Here is a 24,184-nt window from a genome sequence, read left to right on the forward strand (position 1 = left end):
GGAAAGTGCTTTCCAGATACAGATGGCCCTCGAACAACTCGGGTCTTGAGGTGGGTCCTTTATAGGTGGACTTTCAGGGTATGGTGCCGTAAACGTATCTCCTCTGCCGTGTGAGTTTTTTGCAGTTTTCTTTATTCCAGCCTACTTTATGGTAAGCACGCGGTATATGATACACCCGGCACGTAAAACGTTGTTATTCAACTGTTATGTTACTGGCCAGGCTTTGGGTCAACAGAGGCTGTTAGCAGGTAAGCTTCTGGGGAGTCAAAGTTATACTCAGATCTCTGACTGGGAGAGGCTTGATGCCCCTAACTCCCAGGTGGTTCCAGGATCAGCTGTAGTGTCGGCCTTAAAAGGCAACTTACACACAAAGTCTCTCAGCAAAGCCCCCTCGGGTTTCTGGTAACCAGGTGCCAGACCGGAGGCAACACCTGAGCCGCCCGGTCTCCCTTGTGGCGACAACATTCATCACGGTTTTATACACTCTAGACACAGGTCACCTCGGAAGACAAGAAATCAGCCCCACGCACGAGCAAGAGTCTAATGTCGTACGAGACGAAAGCGCAGTCAGTGTGTTGACACGTGAGTGTCGGGACATACCATCACTTCACGTGACCCGTGACACATTAGGACCCACGACACCCTGACTGATAACAAATATGTCCTCGCTCATTCAGAGGACCAAACGTTCCCTCACCACCGGTTCACGGAATCTCCCGTGAGAAGGGCCACAGAGGTGTCTCCGCTCACGTTAACGAAGGTGACTTTGGGTCTCTGCCCAGGGGCGGGGTGGCTGCCGGGAGGACCCGCCACGGGTCAGAGGGCTCCAGCGAGGCCTCCATAACCGCCCAGGACTGCGATCGCAGGCCTCCGGGCAGGGAGGGGTGGGGGGAGTGGCACCTGGCGAGGACTCGAGGACTCGGGAGCTCTGCGCCCTCCCCGGACGTGCCCTGTGCGTCTCTTCATCCGGCTGCTGCCTCGTGTCCTTTATCGCATCCTCCACACACCGCTAAGCGCGAGTACGTGGTTCCCTGGCCTCTAGGAGCCGCTCTAACTGGCTGCAAGAGCCCGAGGAGGACCCTCCACTCTGTGGCCTGTGGCGGGAGCACGGGTGGGGGTGGGGGTGCGGGACGGAGGCCTTGACCCGTGGGACCTGGCGCTGTCTCTAGGTGCACGGTGTCAGAATGGAGTTGAATTCTGGGCACCCCGTGCACAAGGACTACTTAGTGTTCGGTGTTGGGGAACCCTGTTCCCCACCCCTGCTGGCACTGGCTCCGGGAACCTGCAAGGCTCCCCACATTGCTACCTGTCACCTAACTGCCACCCCCTGCCAAGCACAACAAGTCTATACTGAGGGACAGTCTACAAAATAACCTGTCTGGACTCCTCTGTTTGGTGATGTCACCAAATACCAAAAACAAGAGAAGAAAGGAAAGATGAGACCAGAGAACCGTTCGTGATTCAGGGAAACCAAAGAGAAGGGACAAACGCAGCGCGTGGTCCTTGGCCACATTCTGGGTTAGGACAACACCTGCCGTGGACGGGACAGGACGGGACAGCCCGAGAGGGTGCCGCCTCAGCGCTTGCCTTCCTCAGCGCGAGTGCCACACACATGGCAGCTGTGTACAAGTCCTTGTCCTCAAGACATCAACGCCAGAGGACCTGGGGTGAAGTGTGATCTCTGCGACAAATTCTCAAGTATTCAGGGGAAAAGATAGAGAAAGCAGACGTGTCAAAATGTAACAACCAGAGAATTTACGTGAAGGGTACACGGTGCTCCTCGGGCTAGTCTTTCAACTCCTTTAATAGCTTGAAATTTTTCAGAAGTGGCAACGGGACAGAATGCATCGGTACGTGCTGCTGTGAATCGGAAGAAATGGGAGAAGCTTCGGGAAGCTGTGGGCACTGGAGGGCGGGGTGGAGGGGAGCGGAGTGCATGGGGTTGGAGAGTCCTGTCACGGTAGAGACCTTTTCATAGTCTGTGGACTTTGACACACGTAAACGTATTACCTTGCCCAAGGGAAATGAATGACCACAGTGTAAAGTTTCTGCCACCTGTCTGTGAATCGAATTAGGTATAAATGCTGACTCTCAGCCTGGGAACACTTACTTAGCACTGTCGGCTGATAACTCTGTGTTGTGGGAAGTTCCTCGGGTCTTCACCCACTAGATGCCAGTAGACGGCCCCCTCCAGCCACTCTGACAGCAGAAACATTCTGCCAACTGTCCCCCGGGGGCAAAGTGAGCTCCATGAGGAAGCCCTGAGCTAGACAATTAGGACCAGGGCCTCCCAGGCAACGAAGGAGTGTGCTCAGGGAACCTGCTGATTCGGGGGTGGGGGGTGGGGGGAGCATAAACGTGACAGTACCTGTAACAGTCACCTCACCTTGATGAACATAGTTTCCTAGAAAAGTTCACTTAAAAAATTACAGACACACCTCTGCCAGAGTATGACGGTAGGATGAAATTTTCAAACCTTACTTTCAGTATAAAACAGATTCTGCCATGACATCCAACAAGGTCAAGTGAAGTCAGCAACCACTATGTCTCAAATTCTGACCTTTAACACTCTTCCCCACTTGCACTCTAACAGCACCGACGGGGATGCAGCGATCCGAAATCAGTGACAACCACGTCTGCTTACCCTGTCCCCCGACACGAGGCAGTTCCCGTTGGGGCTCCACTTGAGGACGGTGATGTCGCTGGTGTGGGTCAGGGGGACCGCATGCTGCTCCTTGTCCTGCTTATTAAACACTGTCACTTCTCCGGTCTCCCAGCCAACAGCCAGGATCATTCGCGTCGGATGCCAGCACAAGGAAGTGACCCGGAACGACCTCTCGATATGCGTATCGGGCGCATGCTCACCCTACAACGGACAAGAGGTAAATCCCACGTGGTGAAGGGAGACAGCTACTGTGGAACTTCTGGCTGATCAATGAAATCGGTATCAGCTAGAGGATCTAAAGATCTGTTTATTAAGGAAATGTTCTACTTAATTTTCATAGAAACACCAATCTTACCCTTGGCTATGAACACATAGAATTAAGACTCAACTGACCACGCTGACCAGGTTATCAAGGCGTATGATCTCATACCTCATACTCACAACGGCTTGGTTGCTAGCTAGCATTTCAGTGGGTTCCAATCAAACTTTATTTACAAAAATAAGCACTAGGCCCGGAGGTCAAGTGCGTTGACCCCAAGGTTCTAGAAGTGCGGGCTCTTTTTTTTTTTTTTTAAGTTTTTTAATGTTTATTTATTACTTTGAGGGAGACAGAGACAGAGTGCAAGCGGGGGAGTGTCACCAACCCTGACATGAGGCTTGAACTCATGGACGGCGAGATCATGACCTGAGCTGAAGTCGGACGCTCAACCGACTGAGCCACCCAGGCACCCCTGAGGGCAGGCTCTTGGGTGACCCCAGGAGCCTTTCCAGGGTCTGCAATGCCAAAGTTATTTGCGGCCCCTCTGACCTCCAGGCTGTTTTCCAGGAGCGGGGGACCTCAGATAGGACCCAGAAGCACGCAGACATCACTGATGCCCTTCGCCGCACCAGTGAAGGTGCGGTGGGGCTGCAGAGGGTTGCAGCGGGAAGGGAGATTGTCTTTGTGACACGTGAGGGGTGTCGTGCACGGAGAGCGGTGGGGAGCAGGGGGTCGGGGGGCTTCCACAAAGCTCTCAAAGAGCCATCCCGGAAAGAGATGTGCTGAAGTCCTGACCCGGTACCTGTGCCACGACCTTATTTGGAAATGGAGCCTCTGCACATGATCAGGTTAAGAAAAGGTCATTAGAATGAGCCCGAAGCCAATGGCTGGTGTCCTTACAAGAAGGGGAGAGAGACACACACATGATGGCAGTGGAGCGATGTGGGTACAAGCAGAGGCGGCCGCCGGAAGCCAGGATGAGGGCTGGCACGGTCCTCTCCCAGAGTCTTCGGGGACAGCGTGGCCCTGAGGAGCCCTCATTTCAGACTGTGGCCTCCGGACTGTGAGAGGACAGATTTGTTTTAAGCCACTCAGCTCACGGGGATTCGTTATGGCGGCCACAGGACACCAGCAGAGCTTCCGATGGCCAACGTGGCCAACAGGAGACTGGCCCGGGACGCACAGATGCACGGAGGGGTTGGCTCTGGTCAGAGGCCACAGGCTGACTGTGGAATCTGCTAGACACTCCTAACCATGTCCCCAACCTAAGTGCCGGGGCTGAGAGAACTGTCCACACTGAAGGGCTTTTATAATATTGGGAGTTTGAACCCCAGGAAAACGTGATACACACACACACACACACACACACACACACACACACACATACACACACACATCCCCCACATGCCACACACTCCCCCACACCCGTGTGCACACATATACGTGAGAACGAAGAGGAGACAAGAGCCAGAGCTCTGGGAGTCAGCACTGTGGCTTCTTACTACTCACTTGTTCCAGGTATACATCCACGCTGCCTCCTGAGGTCGGGCTGACGGAGGCAACGGCCAGGAACGGATGCACAGGGTGCCAGTGGATGTGGGAAGGAGACCCAACGGAGTCCGGGGCTTCCACTCGGTGGTCAAAATACAGGGCCATGATGACACTCAGACCAAGTCAGGGCTCAAACCTGCGTGGGAAAGATGGCCAAGTCCTGCTGGTTTTGAACAAAGCAAAGACAGCGACCGTACGAGGAGCTGGGAAGGACGAGCATCATGAAGCCAACGTCGGAACATGATGCAACTGACAAAGGCCCCTTAAGACCATGCAGGCAACTTTATGTGGAAGAGAGCTCTAACAGGGGGAAAGCGTACAGTAAGAAGCAAGAAATTGGACCCGGAATGATCCAGGCACGACGGAAAGAAGAAAACACTGCCATCAAAACAATAAAGTAAAGCCCGGCAGGCCAGACGACATCCTTATTCCAATCATAAGGAGGACAATTTGTATTTCCATAGCTGCCCTTTGTGCAAAAATCTCCAGCCAAATAGAAGTGAAACTGCTTCACAGAAATATATAGAAAAACCTAGTATTCGATTTGCTATAAAGCCTGAAGACCACGGCTGTCTTCAACATCAGACCCTCAGGTAGTAGAAGGCCAAGAGGGCTTCTTTGTTAGAGAATCGAAAAAATGAAGCCATGGCAACAGCAGGGACGGTGAACTTGATTCGTTCTCCGTACTTAATGTCTTTCTTTCCCGGAAAAGATTTGCGTACTGCCCTGCGCAGGAGGGTGGGACGGTGCGTGACTGGCCAGTCCCGCTGCCCACTTCTCACACCCTCGAGTCAGCCTGGGGCAGCTAACTGGCAGATAAGACAATATTTGCAGGTTCGTGTGCTATCATTTAAAAGTATTCAACGTCATGCCCGTTAGAATGGCCGTTATCAGATAAAGAAGATGTGGTTTACGTAGAAGACGTACTGCTTGGCAATGAGAAGGAATGAAATCCTGCCATTTGCAACAACGTGGATGGAATGGAGGGTATTAAGCTGAGTGAAATAAGCCAGTCAAAGATATCACAGGCTCTCCCTCATATGTGGAACTTGAGAAACTTAAGATCACGGGGGAAGGGAAGGGGAAAAAACAGGGAGACGAACCATAAGAGACTCTTAAATACAGAGAACAAGCTGAGTGTTGATGGGGGAGCGGGGGGAAGGGGAACATGGGTGATAGGCAGCGAGGAGGGCACTTGTTGGGATGAGCGCTGAGTGTTGTACGTAAGCGATGAATCACGGGAATCTACCCCCAAAACCAAGAGCACCCCGTATACACTGTATGTTAGCTAACGCAGCAATAACTTATATTTTTTAAAAAATGGCTGTTACCAGAAAGATAGAAAATAACTCTTGGCAAAGATGTGGGGAAATCGGAACCCTCGTGCACTGCCGGTGGGAGTGCAAACTGGTGCAGACGCTGTGGAAGACGGTATGGTGGTTCCTGTAAACTCAAACACAGAGTTCAGCAGCTCCACCTCTGGGTGTACACCCGGAAGACTGAAAGCAGGGGGTTGGGTACATCCTTGTACACGCACGTTCACAGCAGCACTATTCACAGTAGCCAGAAAGACGGAACAACCACGGTCTCTTGACAGATGAATGGAGAAACACAATATGGTGCACGTACAGGACACAGAATGAACCAGCCTTGAGATTCTGACACGTGACAATATCGATGAACGTAGGAGACGTTACGTTCCGCTCAGCGAAATAAGCCAATCACAGAAGATCGAATGCAGTGTGTTTCTACCTCTGGGAGGGACCTAGCACAGTCACATTCAAAGAGACAGAAAGTGAAAGGGTGGGTACCAGGGCCTGTAGCGCTGGGGGATGGGGAGCTAGTGTTTAATGGAGAGAGGATTTCTGTTTGGGAAGATGAAGAATACTGAAGAGGGTTGGTGGGGATGGTTACACCACACGTCAATGTATACACGCAAATAATTACAATGGTAGATTTTATATTACGTATATTTAACCACAAGAAAAAAAATGGTGTTAAAAAAAAAATGGATGCTGCGACGCTCTACCATCGGAGTGGAGAATGGACTATGCCATTTGCTTTAGCAGCAACAATAATTGCATCAGAGGAAGCCTCGAAGTCTCAGCTTGGATTTAGAGAAGGAAACCCGTTTCAGGAAGAAGCTAAATGCACGAAGGTACAAATGAACAGTCACATATCAAACGTTCCCCTTTTTCTGCTGAGTATATTCTGAGTCCGAAACACACGCACACTTTCTGAGGTGGTGTTCTCACTGCCATGGAGTAAAGAGCACATGCTGGGGGCTGCTGGTGGAGCAGGGAGGCACAGGCGGGAGGCGTGGGGGGCCGGAGTCAGGGGAAGGGGCAGGATCCAGAGACCTCTCCCCCCCATCACAAAGGGGACATCCACTCTGGACGGGGCTCCGATTATCCTTATGCACTTTCAAATGAAGTCAGTACAACGGAAAAAAACCGCATAAAAATCGGGGCGTTTAAACGAAAGGAAACGTTTGCGTTAAAGCAAAGGAAAGCTTTTGAGTTTTCATGTGTCGCCGCCAACCAAGGGTGGAAATTTGGGGCTATGACAAATTTGTACTCGTGTTTAACAAGTTTACTTGGTGAAAATATTGCTCTGAAAAATAAGTCACGTTAATTTTGTTAGACTGAAGGAAGAGTTACCACAGCATTTGAGGTAAAACCTGGCTTCCCCTGTATTTTTTGTCTCAAACATCACTGTGGAATAAGCATGGGTGCTCACAGGTTTTATTTTTTTAACGTTTTATTTATTTTTGACCCGGAGAGAGAGAGAGAGAGAGAGACAGCATGAGCGGGGTAGGGGCAGACAGAGAGGGAGACACAGAATCCCAAGCAGGCCCCAGGCTCTGAGCTGTCAGCACAGAGCCCGATGCGGGGCTCGAACCCAGGAACCGTGAGATCATGACCTGAGCCCAAGTCGGCTTAAGCCAGCCAGGCGGCCCACTCTCAGGTCTTTAAACTACTTTTTCCTGCCTGGGACTTCCTGGGAGACTCCCTCCCCCCCACTCCACCTTTGGATATTCAGAAGCCCCATCCCTCTCTGACTTCACTACCAGGTTGTTCTAGGCTTCTCTACGGCGTCCCCACACAGGCCGGTCCTTCATTTGCAAAGTCCTTCAGACTTTATTGCAAATGTGTGCTTGACTGACTTCTCTACCTGCTGCAGGTGGGAGTCCCTGGCTGCACCCCCAGCCCTGAGAACAGCACCCCCTCCAGGCGAATACGATGAAGAGATTGATTAGCAAGGGAAGATGCTCTTGCTGGTTTATTGCAAACAGCGGCCAAGGTGGGTGAGTCCGTTTTTACCCAGTGTGATGGATTGCTCACCATTCCTTGTACCTGCGTTTCAACGTTTTTCCACCACGAAGAAGTATTATCTGCATGACCATAAACAAAAGCTACCAGAGTAAACACAAGAAGAGGTGACTAACAATATTATCCTTACCTAACGACACCGATCAGTGGCATCAGTTCGCAAACAAGCGCACTTCCTTTCCTTAAACTCAGGGCCTCTAGAACAACAAAAAAGTGGCAAATGTACAAACTTTGAGGAAAAGAAGCAAATTCCGTTAGTTCTAAGCGATTTGCTCTGTCCGACACCAGTCCCTGCCGCGGACCACCGCCTCGGGGCGCCCGGCTCGGCTGGGCGTTCGGGGTGCGCAGGCGGACTGAGCAGCGAGGGGGGGGCGAGGGGAGGCTCTGGGGGGCGGCGGCAGAATGCAGGGGCGCGGGCACTCGCGGCCACCCAGCCGGCGCCCCCTCACCGCAGACGGTTCAGGGTCACAGCCGCAGGCCTTGCACGCGAAGGCCGACCGGCCGCGCATACGGGCGGTTTTCAAACCCCAACCCCGTCCCGCGGGGGTCCCGGGAGCCCTGCCGGCGCCGCCCGCCTCCCCTCCCGGGCCCGGCCGGGGGCTCGTCCCGCCCCGCGGCCGTCGGTGGAGCCCGGACTGAGCCCGCTGTGGCCATCATCGCGTGCTGACCTCGGACGCCGCGCCCAGCTCCCGCCGACCCCGACCCGACCCGCTCGGCCGAGGCCCGGTTTCCGGAGGAAAATGGCCCGGGGGTCCGCGGGACCGGGGTCTGGCCCGGCTCGTCATCGCTCCGCTCCCCCGCCCCAGACCGCCACGGAGCCCCTACCCGGCGGCTCGCAGCCCTCGCCCTTCGACCCCACTCACCTCCGCCGAGCCGCAGCGCGTTGCCCGGACAACGGCTGCGCGCGGAACGCGGAAACTGCCGAACGTGAGAGCGGCGGAGGCCGAGGCCACCCGAAGCGCCTCGAGAGGCCGGAAAGAGCCGAATACGGTCGAGAGTGTTCGTGAGGCGCCAAGGGCAAGAGTCCCTGGCGGGTCCCCGCCGGCGGCCAGCTCCGCGGTGCTGCGGGGCATTTTGTCCCCGTCGCAGTTTACAACCAACAACGCCAGCTCAGAAAGGGGAGCTAGGAGGCCAGCATTTGCCTGTGCTGCGCAGAGAAGGGAAGCGGGTGACATTTTTATAGGTGTGATGAGGATGCAAAGCCTGTTGGGACCGGCTCCTGCAGTTACACCTTAATAAACGGGTTGGTCAGCTGACAGTGTGGAGGAGAAATGGAACGCCATCTTCCTTAAGATTCTCTTCGGTTCATCTTCTTCAGTCTTTGGGACCGTACACCGTTGGCTGGGCTCTACTTTGTCTCATCTCAAGGAGGAGGGTGTGGTTCAAGAGGATTTCTGAGCAAAGCCGATTGATTCGACGTAATACTTGATGTGCATGCAACGCTTTGGGGGCCGTATGGACTCCTTTGGCGAGAAAATGGTAGCCAAGGGTACCTATGGCTTCATCCCATTAGAAACCAATGTGACTCGGGGCGGCAGATTGCATTCCCAAAGGCACTAGAACGTGCGCCCTGGCCTTTTCGGTCAGGCGTGCTTAAACTTGGAAATTAACTTTGAACAACACAGCAAAGTCATGTCGTTAAAGGGAAAAAAATGTTGCTACAGCAAAGAAGTCCACATTAAGTGAAAAAAATAAAAGGAAAATGCAGATACTACTGGATCCGACAGGATAGGTGCTGGATCACATAGGTACAAGGAATATGCCGTTTTTAAAGACCTCATTTTCAGAAACAAAAACATTTATTGGGGAAAAAAAAACCCTGACATGAGACACTGTAGGTTTAAGGTGTACTGCGTGTTACTTTGATGCATTCATGTTATGTGGCGGCTGTAGCGACATCGGTCATATGACGTAACTAAGTACAATATTATCGTCTGCATCCGTGTTATTGTGCATTAGAGCTCTATGACTCATTCGCTGCTCCTTCCAGGTTTGTACCCTCGAACACCACCCCGCTTATCCTCTCTTCCGCAATAAACGCGAGAATTTAGAACACACTCCTTTATCGCCATGACGAAGAAATATGACCCACGTGCCCAGCGCCATCCACTGCACTAAGAAACTTCAAAAGCACACACTCAATCTAATAAAGGGCGTATTTATTTCACTCAGTTGCGTTTGTATACTTTGTCGTCAAAAACCCGGTTCGCGCCGGATTCAAGACTCTGAGCTGAGGCGGCGTTTACTTCTCACGCATCCGTCAACACGGCTCCGGCCAATCACAGCCAGGGCGCTGGCCCTATTGGCTGTCTATCCGCCAATCCGGAGAGACGCATTGGCCCGCACGGCCGCGAGGCCGGCGTCACAACACTACCAGCGTCGCAGGCCCGCCCCGCGCCCCCTCCCAGCGTCCGTACGTGCAAGCGCGCGCGCCCGCTGCTGGCCAATGGCAGCGCCCCTAGGGGGGCGCGCCCGCTGGAAACTCGGGCGTGCTCGTCCCCGCGCGCGTCGCCCCGCCCTGCCCCGCCCCGCGCGCCGTCCGCCCCGCCCCGCCCCGCGCGCAGTGCCCGCCGTCTCCGCCGGCTGCCGTAGCCGGAACTGCTGCTGAGCGCGACTGGCCGGGCCTCCGGGAGCTGAGAGGCGGCAGCACCCGCGCCCGCAGCCTCGTCAGCCGCTCGCCTGCCGCGGAGGGGACGTGCCGGGGCGAGGGCCCCCGGGCAACTGCTTCCGAGGCGGGAGGACCACATCGACGTCGCGGCTTCTGTGCAGCGGGCTCTCGGGGGCCGGGGCTGCCCGGCCCGGCCGGTTCTGCGGGCGCCCGGGAGGCCCCCGGGGAGCCCGCGAAGCCAGGCCGCTGCGAGGCGTTGATGAAGAAGGTGACCGGGGGCCAGGGTTCGGGAGGGGTGGGCCGCCCCGACCGCCTGTCATGGCGAGGCCCGGGCCCCAGGTGGAGCGGGGCTGCGGGAGAAGCGGCCTGTGCCCTCGAGTCGGTGCTTACGCACGCGGTACTCCGTCGGGGTGGCCCGGCGGAGTCCGGACCGAGGAGTGGCGCGGTGACAGCGCTCTTTGTGTGCAGCCAGAAGTCGGCCCGGGAGAGGGGAGGGAGGGTTTTGCTTTTTCCTTCCCGAAGCCTGACAAAACGGTGTCGAGTCGGGATTTTTCGCTTGAGGTGATTCCACCTCTGCGAACGGTCAGGAAGTAGCGTTGGAGGTTTTCGGTCAAAGGATTCCATCCCCGCGGTTTCCTTTTCCTGTAAGGGAAAACTCTGAAATGTGTCAATATCCTTTTGGTTCTGAGAAGCCGTGTCCTTCTGCGTTCAGGTCTTCCCTGTATTCAGCCAGGCACACAGGCAAGTCTGTTGTGTTGTGGCCGGTGTATGCCCTGCGTGGGTCCTGCCTGGCTTGACTGTGGGTAGTTTTGGGGATAAAAGGTCCCTGGGAGTGGGTTTCTCCGCATTATAACCCAGAGAAAGGCCCTTTGGGGTATTCCCAGGTTTCTTAAGTACGAACGATAGGTTGAGAAATAGGTCGTCTTAAGTGCTGTGCAGTGAAGTCCTCTAAAAAGTTTGGGTGTTTGCCCTGTATGGTTTTGTTCTTTGGCAGAGTTTTTTTTGTATTTGTTTTCTTAACTGTCATTCCTTAAATTCGAATAATTTGTAAGACCAATTCCAGCAGATGAAAACTGGCACAGATCATTTTGTGACAATACATCGGAGCAGTGGGAGGTGTTACTATGATTTTTTGCTGATTTTTACTCTTTTCTAAATGTTTCCGTGAGAGACCATTGCCCCTATTCCTGTATTTCACCCATAGCCTGGATGCCTTGCTGTCTTTTCCCTTTTGAACGAAGCTTTTCCATTCTCAGCAGCTTTGTTGAGGATGTCAAACAGTTTGGACATAGTATCATCACCTGTTGAGGAATCTAATTTTCATCTTTCTTGCTTTATCACAGGTACACATTACTGACCCTTTTGGGGCTTATAATGTGATGCTTCCTGATCCTGACTCAGTTTTTGAGCGGATCTGCTTCTCGGGCTTGCGCACATTTTTAGGGTCCTCAAGTTCTGTGGTTGACATTTCACACTGCCGCGGGTAACAAAGTTAATGCAAGGGTTTTATCAACGGTTGTCGAGAATTTTTACACGACCCCGTCTTCTGCCCATTCTTGCATTTGGATCTGGACGTGTCTGCGGATGTCACGTTCACTGGTGGCTCCAACCTGTTCCATGCCCCAGGCTCCTTTGTTGTAGAAGCATTTTTAATTCGTAAATCTCGGCAGCAGCACACACCTCCCACCCTAGGAAGCAAGATTCCCAGAAACCCCGAGCTTATTATTCTTTACGTGTGTTTTAAAATAAGCAGGCGGACCGGCAGCCGCGGGCCACCATGGAGTCCCCTGTGCACGCAGGCGAGCCGGCGCCTCTCCCCTGGCGGGGTGGATCCGGGCCCCTCGCCCCCGCTCCGGGGCCAACTTTGGGGAGCGGCGTGTGGGGCAGGTGCGCGGGCCCGGAGCCCCGCGCGTTTTGGGGGCGGGGAGGGGTGGGGTCGGGGGCGCGGGCGCCGAGGCTGGGGCGGCTCTGGGAGACGCCGGCGCGCGAGCCGCCCGCCGCGCAGGCCATGAGTCGCGGCCCCACGGGGTAGGTGGCTCGGGGCTCGGCCCCGGGACCCCGGGACCGCCTCCGGGGCCCGCCGTCCCCGGCCCTCCCCACCCCCACCCCCACCCCACGACCCCGCCGGCCGGGGCGCCGCGCGGGCAGGGCGGTCCGGCCGCGGCCCCCCGGACCGCCAGCCCCGCCGCCTCCGCGCCTGCCGGCCGCCGTTCGCCGGGGTCGGCGTCGGGGGCCGGGGGCCGGGGGCCGGGCCGGGCCGGGCGGCGGCGGCGGCGGCGGCGGCGGCGGGCGGCCGGGAGGGGATCGGGAACAAACAACGGCGGCCATGTTGAGAGGGCATCGGTGCGCTAAACTTCTCGGGCAGGCTGCCGGGCGCGCGCCTCACCGGGGTCCCCTCCCCTGCCCCGCCAGGATGACAGTGAAGTTGGGTGACGGCGGCGGCGGCGGCGGGGAGGACGGGCTCAAGCGGCTGGGCAAGCGGTCGGCCGAGGAGGACTCGCTGGAGGGCGAGGGGCCCGGCGGCGGGGACGCGGCCGAGGAGAGCGGCGGCACAAAGAGGGACGCCAGGACCCCCCGGGACGGCGGCGACGGCCCCCCTGCGCCCGCAGGCGGCCCGCAGGCCCCGTCCCCGCCGCCCGCCTGCCCGCAGGACCAGCACCACTTCCTCCGGTCCAGCGTCAGGCCGCAGAGCAAGAGGCTCAGGAAGGACTCGTCGTGCGCCGGGGGGAGCGGCGGCGCCGGCGGCTCGGGGCCGCGAGGAAAAGGTACGGGACCCCCGCTCCTCCAGGGTGTGCCCCGGACCCCGGGGGGGTGGCTCACAGGGACCCCCGCCCGCGTCCCCGCGCGCGCTGCCGCTCACTTCAGGTGGCACTGGGCAGGGGACGTGCCCCCTTTCTCCTCCCAAGAGGCTGTTGCTCTCCGTGCTGAAACTCCGGCAAGAGGCAGTGAGTATGCGTTCTGGGCAAGTACAATGGGTTCCTGAGTCTGGGGGGGGTTTTCCTGGTAGAGCAGCCTCGGTGACCTACACGGTGGGCTCTTTAAACCACAGACAATAGTTGGGAGAGGAAAGGCGAAATACCTACCATGTCTCTTTCCTGGACACGAGCTGGTGGACGTACAACAAAGGAGTGGGCTTTTGAAACTCATTTGATAAGAAGCCAAAAGTGACGGATCACAGAGTCTGACTTGGGCCCATCGCTCCCTGCCTCCTGTAGTCTAGGCTCAAAAGTGCTGAGGACACGGGGATGCAGCCCTTAGACTTTCCACCGGGCGCCACGAAAGGCTGTCCCCTGGGGCAGGAGGTAGTGAGAACACCTGTGGCCTGGGACGTACCTACCGTCTGCGGTGTTGGCCCCGCGTTCTGGCCCGATGGACAGGAGTGCAGCTTCACTAGGGTCCCTTCCAGAACCGGGAGGAGAGCCGCGCCGTGGTGCTGCTGCTGCTGTGTTGTTCTCCGTCGTGTACCGCTTTTCTCTGTAAGAGAGCTGCTCTTAACGTCCTTTTCGTTCGAGGCCGAGTCTGCAGCACTTTTACAGGTAGCAAATGGAACAAAGTTCCAATGAGTTTTTCAGGAAAAAAAAGCCTCATGTTTAGTTCCTTGGGAAAAGGTAAGTGAAATTTATTAGACGGCCCTGATCATCTTAAGAAGGAAAGATTTCAGAAACCAATAGAGAAAGAACCCACTTTGGAGACCTGTGCCAAATGTGTACGATTCAGCGGAGTTCTGCCTTGTCCTCATCTGAGGAGGCCGGCCTCTGAAATCATCCTAGCTTTACCAGATTTTTGTTTTTGGTAGATTGGGTTTAAGTAAAGTTGTAAGTGTGCGGTAATTTGGCACGTTTCAGAAATTAAACCTTGGGTCACATACGTTTACGTTGGTGTGAGAGTTGTCAGTTAATTAGGAAAACGTTAATTTGCTTTATTTGTTGTGTAAACCAAATAGCTTTTCCGCTCCTGGTTACAGGTGCGTAAGTCAGCTCAGCCCCTGGGATGCCGTCGATGGTTTGTGGCTTCAGAAGCTCTGGCGGAGCTCAGGGCCTTGCCAACTTGGCCCTCTGACCTTTCGTCTGCTTGTTTGGCTTCTTGAATCTGCCAGAGAGAGGCGCCCATTCTCCTGAGAAACCAGGCACAGCGGTGGCTGCTCACGTGTGACGGGCCAAGTGAAAGCCCTTGGTCACCTGTAAATGGCCAGCTGTGCGTCAGGTGCCGCGGCGCTCTGGTTTTGGTGTGTGGTTAGACTCACAGCTGTCAGGTGATGAGGGGAGGTTTGCTTTCATTTGCCCAGAAGAGTGTGGCTCCGATGGGGAAGGGCCCCTGGAGGAGCCTCACATCACATCGTCGATTCTTGTCCCAGAGTGTGGCTCTGAGTGGCGATCGACTTTCCGTTAGGAAAACGGAAGCTTGTCAGGATATGTGCTTCTTGGGAGCTACGTACTTTCTTATTTTAGCAAGCTGATATTTCCCGGAGTGAGAGTAAAGTCAAACCGTAATGGTGGCTTTTAGGAGAGGAGTCGGAAGCATGTCTGCTTTGCTTCACAGGGAAGGTTGAGCCTGGAGTTCCCTGGTGGGGTCTCATGTTGGCTCCACACTTCACGGTGCCCTGCCACGTGTCTCGGGAACCTCTGCTTGCTTATCATCTCCATTAGTAGCCAGCAACGGTCAGGTTCTGACTGTGTGCCCCGTAACCTTTGCAGACACTTCTTAGAGGGGCATCTGTCTTACAGATTGTGGAAATCTCCACCTGGGGTGTGGAGCGCAGATCCAGGGGGAAATGAACAGTCCTAGCGTTTTTTAGTTTTTTCAAAAAATGAGATTTCCATTCGTCTGGTTGTTGGCGGTTCTTTGGCCGATAGCTTGCAGACAGGCGTGCGAAGCTTGCGGTGAGTGTAGGGGGGATGGTCTTGTGGAGGGAAGGAAGTCCCCCTGGATTGCTGTCCGCAGTGCTGTTTTCTTGCTCTCCAAGAGGACTGTGTTTTGTCAACTTCAACAAACAGTGACTTTTTTCTAGCACGATCCTGCATTAAATTCTTTTTGAATTCTAAAGGTCAGGATTTAGCACCTAGGTGCCGGGCATCTCGTATCTGTTACCTCAGTGTCAAGTGGGTGCAGAAACTGAAGTTTGTTGTTTGAATGACGGGCTCTAGCTAAGCGGAAGGTAAGCTGCAAACCAAGGATGTGTTTGAGCCTGAAACCCAGAATTCACATATCTGTAAGAACCAGGTCGAGGACACAGAGCTCTCGAGGCTATTCTGCCTTTGGCCAGTTCGCGATGTGGGTGACTGAGCAAACCTGTCTCTCTCTCGGAGGCTTGGTTTCTTTGTGAACCGGGATAACGCCAGCGTCTGCCTCGGTGCAGTAAATATCACCGCTAAGCCCTGGTGTAAGTCGTTAAGAATCTCCCAACGCCTCTGTTACAGGAAACGTGGATAGTTTTGAGGTTAGGGAGCTAGAGAGGCTGGGCAGGTGGACACGGGCAGGTGTCACCTGTGGGGAGGGGGAGAGAGAGGTCCCAGGAACGCCCGTGAGCTGCTACCTGCCCTGTCGGGCCAGTTGAGGCGGGTGCAGAGTAGACTCTCGCTTTGCATTGCTGCCCTCCCTCTCCCCTGCTCCCTGCCCAAGACCCTTCCTTCCACCCACCTGCGGGCAGGCTGGTCGTGAAAGTGCGGGCTCCACAGTTGGGCCGTGTCACCTGGTTTCTCTGTGCTCGTTCTGAGGGAATCAGCAAATCCCTGTGCAGAACTTGCGTATGTTTTGCACAAACTGTGGGCTACTCGTAGCTTCTTGGTGTTTTTAGAAGACATCATGTGAGCTCTGCCACCCCAATGGGGTCAGCCTTTGGGAGACGAATACCATACTGGAAAGAGAGGTGAGCCGGCAGTCGGGAGACCCAGGTTCTACCCCCGGAGCTGCTGTGGGGCCGGTTCGGCTGTGGGACAAACGGAGGTCCCTTCAGCGGCCCAAACGTTAGGTTCTTTACTTTCCAAATGGGTCGGCTGAGATAGTGGCGAAAGCCACCTTAAGGTAATGTTGAGGGATGAAGGGGTCAGCTTGCAGTCTGGACGTGGGTCCTCTGTGTTTCAAGAGAGCATTCTGGAAGGTAGGTTCCGTGAAGTCAGTGGAGCTCTGCGTGTGTGGGCCTCTGGGAGAGCCCTGCGCAGGGCGTGGTCAGAGTGCGCCCCTCCCCCCCCCCCCCCCCCCCCCCCCGGGGCCTTTCTGTCCGTCGGCACCGGCACTTTGCTCCTCATCTGCTCCGGTCGCTCGTGTTGTCACTTCTCGGGCTCTTGGGCCAGGCCCCAGGCCTGGGATTCTTGTGCCCAGTGTCAGTCGGTAAGTGACGTTTAATAAAACCAGGTGCGGCGGCAGGGCGCCTGGGTGGCTCGGTAGTTTAAGTGTCGACTTTGACTCAGGTCGCCATCTCGTGGTTTGTGAGTTCTGGCCCCGCCTCAGGCTGTCTGCTGACAGCTCAGAGCCTGCTTCGGATCCTCTGTCTCTCTCTCTCTACTCCTCCCCTGCTGGTTCTCTGTGTCTCTCAAACATAAATTAAAAAAAAAAAATTTCAGCGATGACCTTACGGAGCCCACCGCGGCCGCCTGGGCAGGGATACCAGGCTTTGCCAAGAGCTCTCAGACCTCTTGGGGAGAAGAGGAGGAGGAAGGCGGGGTGTTCCCCCCCGCGCCCCATGTGGTGCGGCACATTGTAGAAGACACGGTAGCCCTGACACACGGTGCTGCTTTGTGACCCCTGACCGCACGTCGGGTCAGGAGACCTGCGTCCCTGGCCACCTCAAATCTGGGCCCTGAGGAAGCTGTGCGGGATAGAGAGGAAAACACCCGTAGCCCAGGGGCTCTCCGTGAAAGACTGAATTCAGGGTCATACAGACTGCACTGGCTTCACGTTGAAGAGCCGGACAGAGAGCATAGGCGAGTAGATAAGGCAACATCCGAGTGTTGGCTGGAAGGTGGAGCTGATTTTCAAACACCTCGCTGGCTGTTAACATCAGAACTACCGTTTCTACGGCGCCCGCTTGTGGAATTGCCCTTGGCCCACCGAGGATTCCATTGGATTTTCGTTTTACGCTGTACACCGTGTCTCGTTTTGGGTTACACGAAGTGGTAAAGAGAACAGAGGAAACGCGACAACGAGCTTTGTCGTGGGCGGTGGCGTGCGCAAGCATCTTACCTCGTGTGACCGCAGCGTTAGCGCCGAAGACCGACGTGTGAAAGGCCGAAGAGATTCTCGGGTGTCGTGTTTGCCTGGGGTCTCGAGAGTTACCTGCAGAAAATCTCGTCATTCGCTGAAAAAGGCGTATGTTTCGTGTGCCTTGGAGGGAGACCAGCCCCGGGCGCGTTGAGGTCGAGGCTGGGTGTCGTGTGGAGGCTGGAGACGCAGCAGACGCTGCGGGCAGGGCCCGGGACACGCACCGGGACCGTGTGGGTCCAGGTCACCTTCGGCTGGTGGAAGAGGATGTCTCGGAGGCAGGGACCCCACGCAGGGACTCCCGACGGCACGGCTGCGGTGTCCCTTGCGCTCTGTGGAGACCCGGCAAAGGCCGAGCAGGGGGGAGGCGTCCTGGCGGAGGCAAGCAGCTTGCGGAAGACCGGCGTGCGCCACGTCTGCTGACGCGACGCCCTGCCCGGGAAGGGCCTTGTTCCACGTCGTCCTTCCGGCCTTGGTGGCGAGGGCGTCCCCTCAGTCACGGCTGGGCTCTAAGAGCGAGCCTGGCCGCTGTGGCGTCGGACGTGGAGGGCGTGCGCTACGAGGGGCACAGAAGCAGCCCCTGTCTCGACCGTGGCATGTTGTGACCAGAGGCGGCCAGGTGAACGGACCAGCGTGTGTCATGCTCGGCCTCTGAAAGGTCCCCGTCCCCTCTCACCGCAGACCCAGGCCACGAGGAAGCATTCCGGTGCCTGGAGACGCGCTTCCGTCCGCAGACATTGGAACGTCTTTCTAGCTGAGGGTGGACGAAGTGCGGGGTGGCCTGCCCGAGTCCCCCTCGGGGGACGTCACGCAGCACCTCGCGGTGCGGGTCTTCTGCCAGTCTCTGCGTTCGTACCTTTGGAAGGAGGCTCCCCAGACTCGAAAGGAAACGTCCAGGATAGCGAGTTAGTGTGTCTTCTGTGTCTTACGTGGTCACGTCCCACGGTTTTGTTTTCAGCGGTACACGTGCTCCCCAGTCCTAACTCTTGCCGCTGACTGCCGAGTGAGCTTGGGCACGTCATTGAACCTATCCGTTCCTTTTTGCGTCGCAGGCTGAGGGAAGGATGTCGAGGTCAAGTTCCCTCCGTCCTGAAATCCGTGGATTTTTCAGCTCGATGCGTAGTAAAAATACAGAAGCATCTGTGATGCGGGCGTCAGCCACCATGGTGTTGTGTGGCTCAAGGGGAGGATGCCGGGGTTTGGAATAGGAGGCTTGGTTCTAGCTGCCCAGAGGCCTCAGGGCTTTCGTGCTTTTGGAGTCTCGGTCTCCCTGTTTCTGAAATGTGGATAATAACCGCACACCGTGAAGACAGAAAGGAGTAAAGCGTTCAAACGTGCTGTAAAGATGCCGTAGAAATCCACCCTCCTTTCCTGGTCCAAGCAGCTGCGTGGTGTGCCCGCCAGGCCACTGTCCCTGTGCCTCAGTGTTCCCATTCGGAAGGCGGGCATCGTCTCCTATTCCAGTGACGTGAGGGGCGTGAGTGATGGTGCCCCGGGCTCCTGCAGAGATGTGGTGGGGGGGGGGCGCATGCAGGAGGCAGACGGCCTAGCTCGTCCCGGCGGGGAGTGGGCCGCGACAGCCGGCAGACCCCGGCCACACGTGTGCATTTGTCAGGTGCACGCTCTGGAGGGCAGGCCATGGCCAGGGTTGATGATTTGGAGACGGGGGAGGAGGCCGTTAAAGTTGTCTCACTCAGGGGTGGTACAGGGCTGGCCTGGGAACGGGGAGAAGCTGGGCGGCCCCTGGGCAGCTGGAGGACTGGGGCACAGAAGCAGGTTGAGAGGGAGGGTGGGCTCTGTTCTGGAGGCACTGGGCTTCGGGGCCTGGCGGGGGGCCTCTGACCTGCTCTCCTGCGGTGCCCCAGCTCTCGTCAAGTGTCTGCTGTGAGGCCCGGTGCCAGGCCTGGGCACAGAAAGGTCAGAGCCTGTTCTTACGTTCTGCGACCTCGCCGTTGGGATCCTTCTCTTGTACGTTTTTTTTCTAGGTTTGTTTGTTTGAGTTTTAAGTGTTTTTATTTATTTCTGAGAGGGAGAGCGTGAGTAGGAGAGGGCATTGAGAGAGGGAGAGAGAGTGAATCCCGAGCTGGCTCCACATCATCAGCACGGAGCCCGACGCGGGGCTTGAACCCACGAACCGTGAGATCCTGACCCGAGCCGAAGTCGGAGGCTCAAACCGGCTAAGCCACGCGGGCGCCCCTCCCTCCAGGTTTCTTGGACGCTGACTTCTCGTCACGCAGGCTCTCGCTCTCCCTGTGGCCTCGCTTGGGGCGTGGGCCTTGGTCCTCTGCGCGCATCCACTCCCAGCCCTGAGAAAGCCCCCATACCCAACCCGGTCTTGCTCACGGCGGTCTTCTCTTCCCCCTGCGGCAGCTCCCCTCTGTCCTCGCTGGCTTCCCTCTCCCCCTTCACGCGTCGCTCTTGGCATCTGAATGTTTCTGCACTGGTGGTGGCGTCTCCCGGGGACCCAGCGTCACGGTCTGCCACAGTGTCTCTGCTCCTGCGTCTTGTTTCTGCCCGCGGCTGAGGGCTTGAATAAGCCGGGATGAGGCGCCCTCCGTCCTCGGCCGGAATTTGGGGGATGGGCCGGACAGCATGTCCTCTCCCAATGAAACTGTGCGATCCTACTTGACTTTCACGAAGCAGTCGAGGTCTCAAGTGATGGTCAGCAAACACTAGAAATAGTTACTTGGCGTGATTTGCTTTGTTTGTTGAACAAGAATGTTCAGACATTCGCTTTACTCTGCTCTCTGTCCCTGAGGTTCCTTTCTGCTCGGAAGCGCTTCGGTCCTGTTGGCCTTCAGGCTGCACTCCCCTGATCTGGAGTCTCCCCGGCACCGTGATCGGGGACCTGTCGCGAGAGCTGGCGGGCTGCCTGCGTCGTAGACCGCAGAGACGCGCGTGTGACTTCCGAGCACACGCAGCCCCAGGCATGGGCTGGCGGAGCCGGCGGCCCCGGGTGCACCGATAGGCCTGCCGGGCGGGTCGCTCTTGTTTTGGAAAAAGAGCTAAGCGAGCGTTTCGTCACAGGTTGAAAAGGACTCTGAAATCCTTTGTTGTGGGTGGCGCAGGGGCGATCAGCCAGCCCTTCCTCGGGTCGCTACACCTCAGGAATTACAGGCTCCAGAATCAGCCACGAGTGCCTGGGTTTCAGGGTGTCGGTGCCCTGGCGGGAGAAGCGCCTCCGCCTCTACAGGGCATGGTGTGAAGCCAGGTGTCCCGACAGGTGTGCTCGGAGGTCGCCGCCTGTTGGAGGCGTCCTGGGGGGTGTTGGGTTTGTTCGCTAGGTCACATCTTGGGTTTGGTTTGGTGAGGAATGGACGAAGTCAGATGTGTGTGGCGCACACCCTCAGCCCCCTGGGAGGAGGGAGGACGCCCAGGGGACGGTTCTGTTGTGCGCGTGGGCGGCGCAATGAGTGACAGGCACACGGGCCGCGCTGGCAAACCCTGACTGTGTCTTCCCCTCCAACAGCGTGCTTGGGACCGTGGGCATCAAGCTCCCGGACACCACGCTGGCATTTCCTGCCACGGTAGAAGTAGTCTGTGCTGTCTCGCACAGGGGCCACTAGCCACTTGGGGACACTGACCGCTAGAAACGTGGCTGGTGTGACCGAGGATATGAGTTTTGTGTTTTACTGAGTTTTAATTAGTGTGTGTATAGGGTCTCTCGTGGTAGCGGCAGTGACTTGGACAGGGCAGCGGTGACGAACGGCGGTTTCTGGGCCCCAGTCTTGTTGGCTTTTGAAGTCCCTGAACTTGTGCATACTTTTCCACGTGAGAGAATCCCACCCATTCTGCGTAGCCGCGTGATCTTTCTGCATGTGTGACAACGCATTCTGCTTTCTGGGGGCTGACTCGTGGGGAAAATGCTCCTTATTTCGGCACAGCGACGTGGAGCCGCGGTCCGGCAGACCTCTTGGTGCGCGGTGACCCTGCCTCCCCCCGTCCCTCAGGCCACCCCCGCTCCACGCCTCATGTTTCTCCAGGGTGGTCTTGGCCAGCGGAGATGGATCACTGGGCTTAAAGTTTTGCACGTCCTGTGCTTTGCTGTGAACTCCCCGTCTTTGCCCCGGATCTGGAGGCGCACGCCTGTCAAGGGGGTGAGGCGGGCGTACCTCGCCGGGAGGCCCTGCCTGAGCGAGCGGGGAGGCGGCCTCCCTGGACAAGCCGCCGATCATCTCACTGGGAAAGCATTTCACGATATTCAGCGTTGGTTTCGCTTTTGCTTTCCCAAGTGCTTTTATCTTTATGGTCTTACTTTACCCCCGTCCCCAGCCGTTGAGAGTTTGCATTGCTCCCCACCGATGGTCCTGCAGGTCCCTGGGGGAGAGTCCGGCTATCGTGGGTGTGTGCGGGGGCTTCCCTTCTCTCTGAGGAAGGAGCCAGATGGGTGGGAGGAGTGGGCTAGGTCGTAAACGTGTTCTACCGGTGACCCTTGCCCCTCGCGGATTGCCTGCGTTCCCCCGGGAGTGCCAAGCCGTCACACTTCGCCGTGCTCTTCCCGTTCAGCGTGCGTTCCCGGGACTCGTCACTGTTGCTGGCAGAGCACCTGCGGGCTTGTCCAGTCACTCTGGAATGTCAGATTTTGTCGGTGGAAGTTGTTCAACAAAGAGGACCTTTGAGATCTTTTAAAGGTTCCTTTAAAGGCATCAAGTGATTTGCATTCTGAAGTATGGGTTGTTTCTAAGAGATGGTGGTATTTCACACATGCTTAAATGTTTTCTTGAGTTTGAATTTCACTGCGTTCTTTTGGAAAGACTAGAATTACTTCACCCCAGACACATCTGAGAAAGAGAGACGCTGTGACACGTGACGTGTGTTTTCAGGTCACGGGGCAAAGGGCAGTCTGCCTCCGGTGGGGACGTTGTGCTCTCTCAGTGGGTCCACAGAAACCTCTTTCTGCTTTTGCTGTCCGTAAAAAGATCGGAAGGAGTCAGGTCAGGTCAGGTCAGCATGAGGTCATCGGTGAACAGCCCCACCGGGCAAGTGGTGGGTCCCAGGTGCCGTCCCGTGTGGCGCCACCCTTGACGCGGGTGCCGCGGGGCGTCCCCGAGCCCTGCAGCCTTCAGAACAGATCACTGTATAGTTCTTTCTCTCCAAGGAGCCGACGGTGGCGGATCGTCGTCTGGAAATGGGTCTGGGGCCGCCCCTGCCGCCCCTGCCGCCCCTGCCGGGGGCTCCCGCTCCTCTTCCCGGAACTTGGGGTCATCAGGCGGTGAGAAGGAAGAAGGCAAGAAGGCCCGGCGGCAGTGGGAGTCGTGGAGCACAGAGGACAAGAACACCTTCTTCGAGGGGCTGTACGAGGTGAGCTCTGGGGCCAGGACAGGCGGCACGGCCAGCCTCTCGCCTCTGTCTGCGTTTCCCTGTTTGCCTTTGCCTCGCTAGCCACGTGGCTACCAGATCTCCTAGCTCAGCAGCTCGGTGGGGAGCCCCTGGTGGGCTGTAGGCGTGGGTCCCCGAGACCCATGCCTCGCCATGGACCTCGCCCTGTGTCCTCACCCTGTGACTTTAAAAGCCAGTTAAGAGTGAGGTGGTTGTTAGGAAGCGTCTCTGTTGGATTCCTTTCCTTCTCTTCCAAGAGTCTCTCCGTTGTCTCAGGAACATTCTCTCCTGAAGAGCGCTGTCCTGTCCCTGTGCCTTCCCTGTGCAGTTGAGTGGGCTGACTCGGGAGGCTTGGTCGGTCCCTGACAGGGAGGGACAAGGGGACACTTGGCACATCAGTCAGAGCAGGCAGCTCAACCCTGAGAGATGTCACAGCTGACCTGGGACAGAGTGGAAAGTCCTAAAAATAGAAGCTGTCCCCCCCTGCCCCCGCCCCCGATCCCAATCCCAATGTCCAAAGAGAGGTGCCGTGCTCCCTGCCGTGCTCACTGCTGTGCTCCCTGCCAACCTTTCTCACTTCTCTGTTTTGCTTTCCCAAATATTTGCAACCGTAGTGGACATACTCTTTTTACTTTTATTAAAATTTTTTTTCAACATTTACTTTATTTTTGAGAGAGAGAGAGAGCATGAGCCGGGGAGGGGCAGAGGGAGAGGGAGACACAGAATCCAAGGCAGGCTCCAGGCTCTGAGCTGTCAGCACAGAGCCCGATGCGGGGCTCAAACCCAGGAACCGTGAGATCATGACTTGAGTCAGCATGGCTCGAACTCATGAACCATGAGATGGTGACCTGAGCCGAAGTTGGACGCTCCGCCGACTGAGCCACCAGGCGCCCCAGACATACCCTTTTTACTAATCTCAAGTACCCTTTTGTGGTACGTTACAGTTCTTTTGCTCGGTATACTGTTAACGCCTAAAAATATTCTACTTCACGTGCGAACAAACCGGCTTGCGTGCTTACTGTTTTTATAAACGAAGTTTGGGACACAGCCACACCCATTCACTTGTACGTGGTTTCTGGCCGCTTTTGACTACAGTGACCAAATCGAGCAGTGACAGCAGACACTAGTGGCCTGCAGCACCTCAGTGCTTACCCTCCATCCAACCCTTGCTCTGTTTAACCGTCTTTGTGTTGTTGATTGGGGTGGTTCCTTCCGGATTCTGTGATGAGTAGCGCTGGAGCGAACGCCCGTGT

At 56.5% G+C, this 24,184-nt stretch overlaps 2 protein-coding genes across 4 annotated transcripts in view; one reads left to right on the forward strand and one right to left on the reverse strand.

The window, feature by feature from the left end:
• IFT140 (intraflagellar transport 140) overlaps positions 1-8,703 on the reverse strand; it is a 75,448-nt gene extending 66,745 nt beyond the window's left edge. For 2 of the 3 annotated variants that reach the window (XM_030301613.1, XM_030301615.1), the window contains exons 1-4: positions 8,671-8,703; positions 7,938-8,004; positions 4,434-4,611; positions 2,645-2,866 (exon numbers count right to left, since the gene is read on the reverse strand). In XM_030301613.1, the coding sequence (XP_030157473.1) occupies positions 2,645-2,866; positions 4,434-4,580 (369 nt within the window). In that variant the 5' untranslated portion in view covers positions 4,581-4,611; positions 7,938-8,004; positions 8,671-8,703. Of the gene's footprint in view, positions 1-2,644; positions 2,867-4,433; positions 4,612-7,937; positions 8,005-8,475; positions 8,527-8,670 lie in introns of those variants that run through there. The other variant, XM_030301614.1, reaches the window with a different exon arrangement.
• A 1,708-nt stretch (positions 8,704-10,411) lies between these two features.
• CRAMP1 (cramped chromatin regulator homolog 1) overlaps positions 10,412-24,184 on the forward strand; it is a 53,491-nt gene continuing 39,718 nt past the window's right edge. Inside the window, exons 1-3 of the mRNA XM_030300111.1 lie at positions 10,412-10,683; positions 12,828-13,180; positions 22,711-22,913. Of these exons, the coding sequence (XP_030155971.1) occupies positions 12,829-13,180; positions 22,711-22,913 (555 nt within the window). The 5' untranslated portion in view covers positions 10,412-10,683; position 12,828. The remainder of the gene's footprint in view (positions 10,684-12,827; positions 13,181-22,710; positions 22,914-24,184) is intronic.

This window comes from Lynx canadensis, chromosome E3 (assembly GCF_007474595.2).
Source record: "Lynx canadensis isolate LIC74 chromosome E3, mLynCan4.pri.v2, whole genome shotgun sequence".
NCBI lineage: Eukaryota > Metazoa > Chordata > Mammalia > Carnivora > Felidae > Lynx > Lynx canadensis.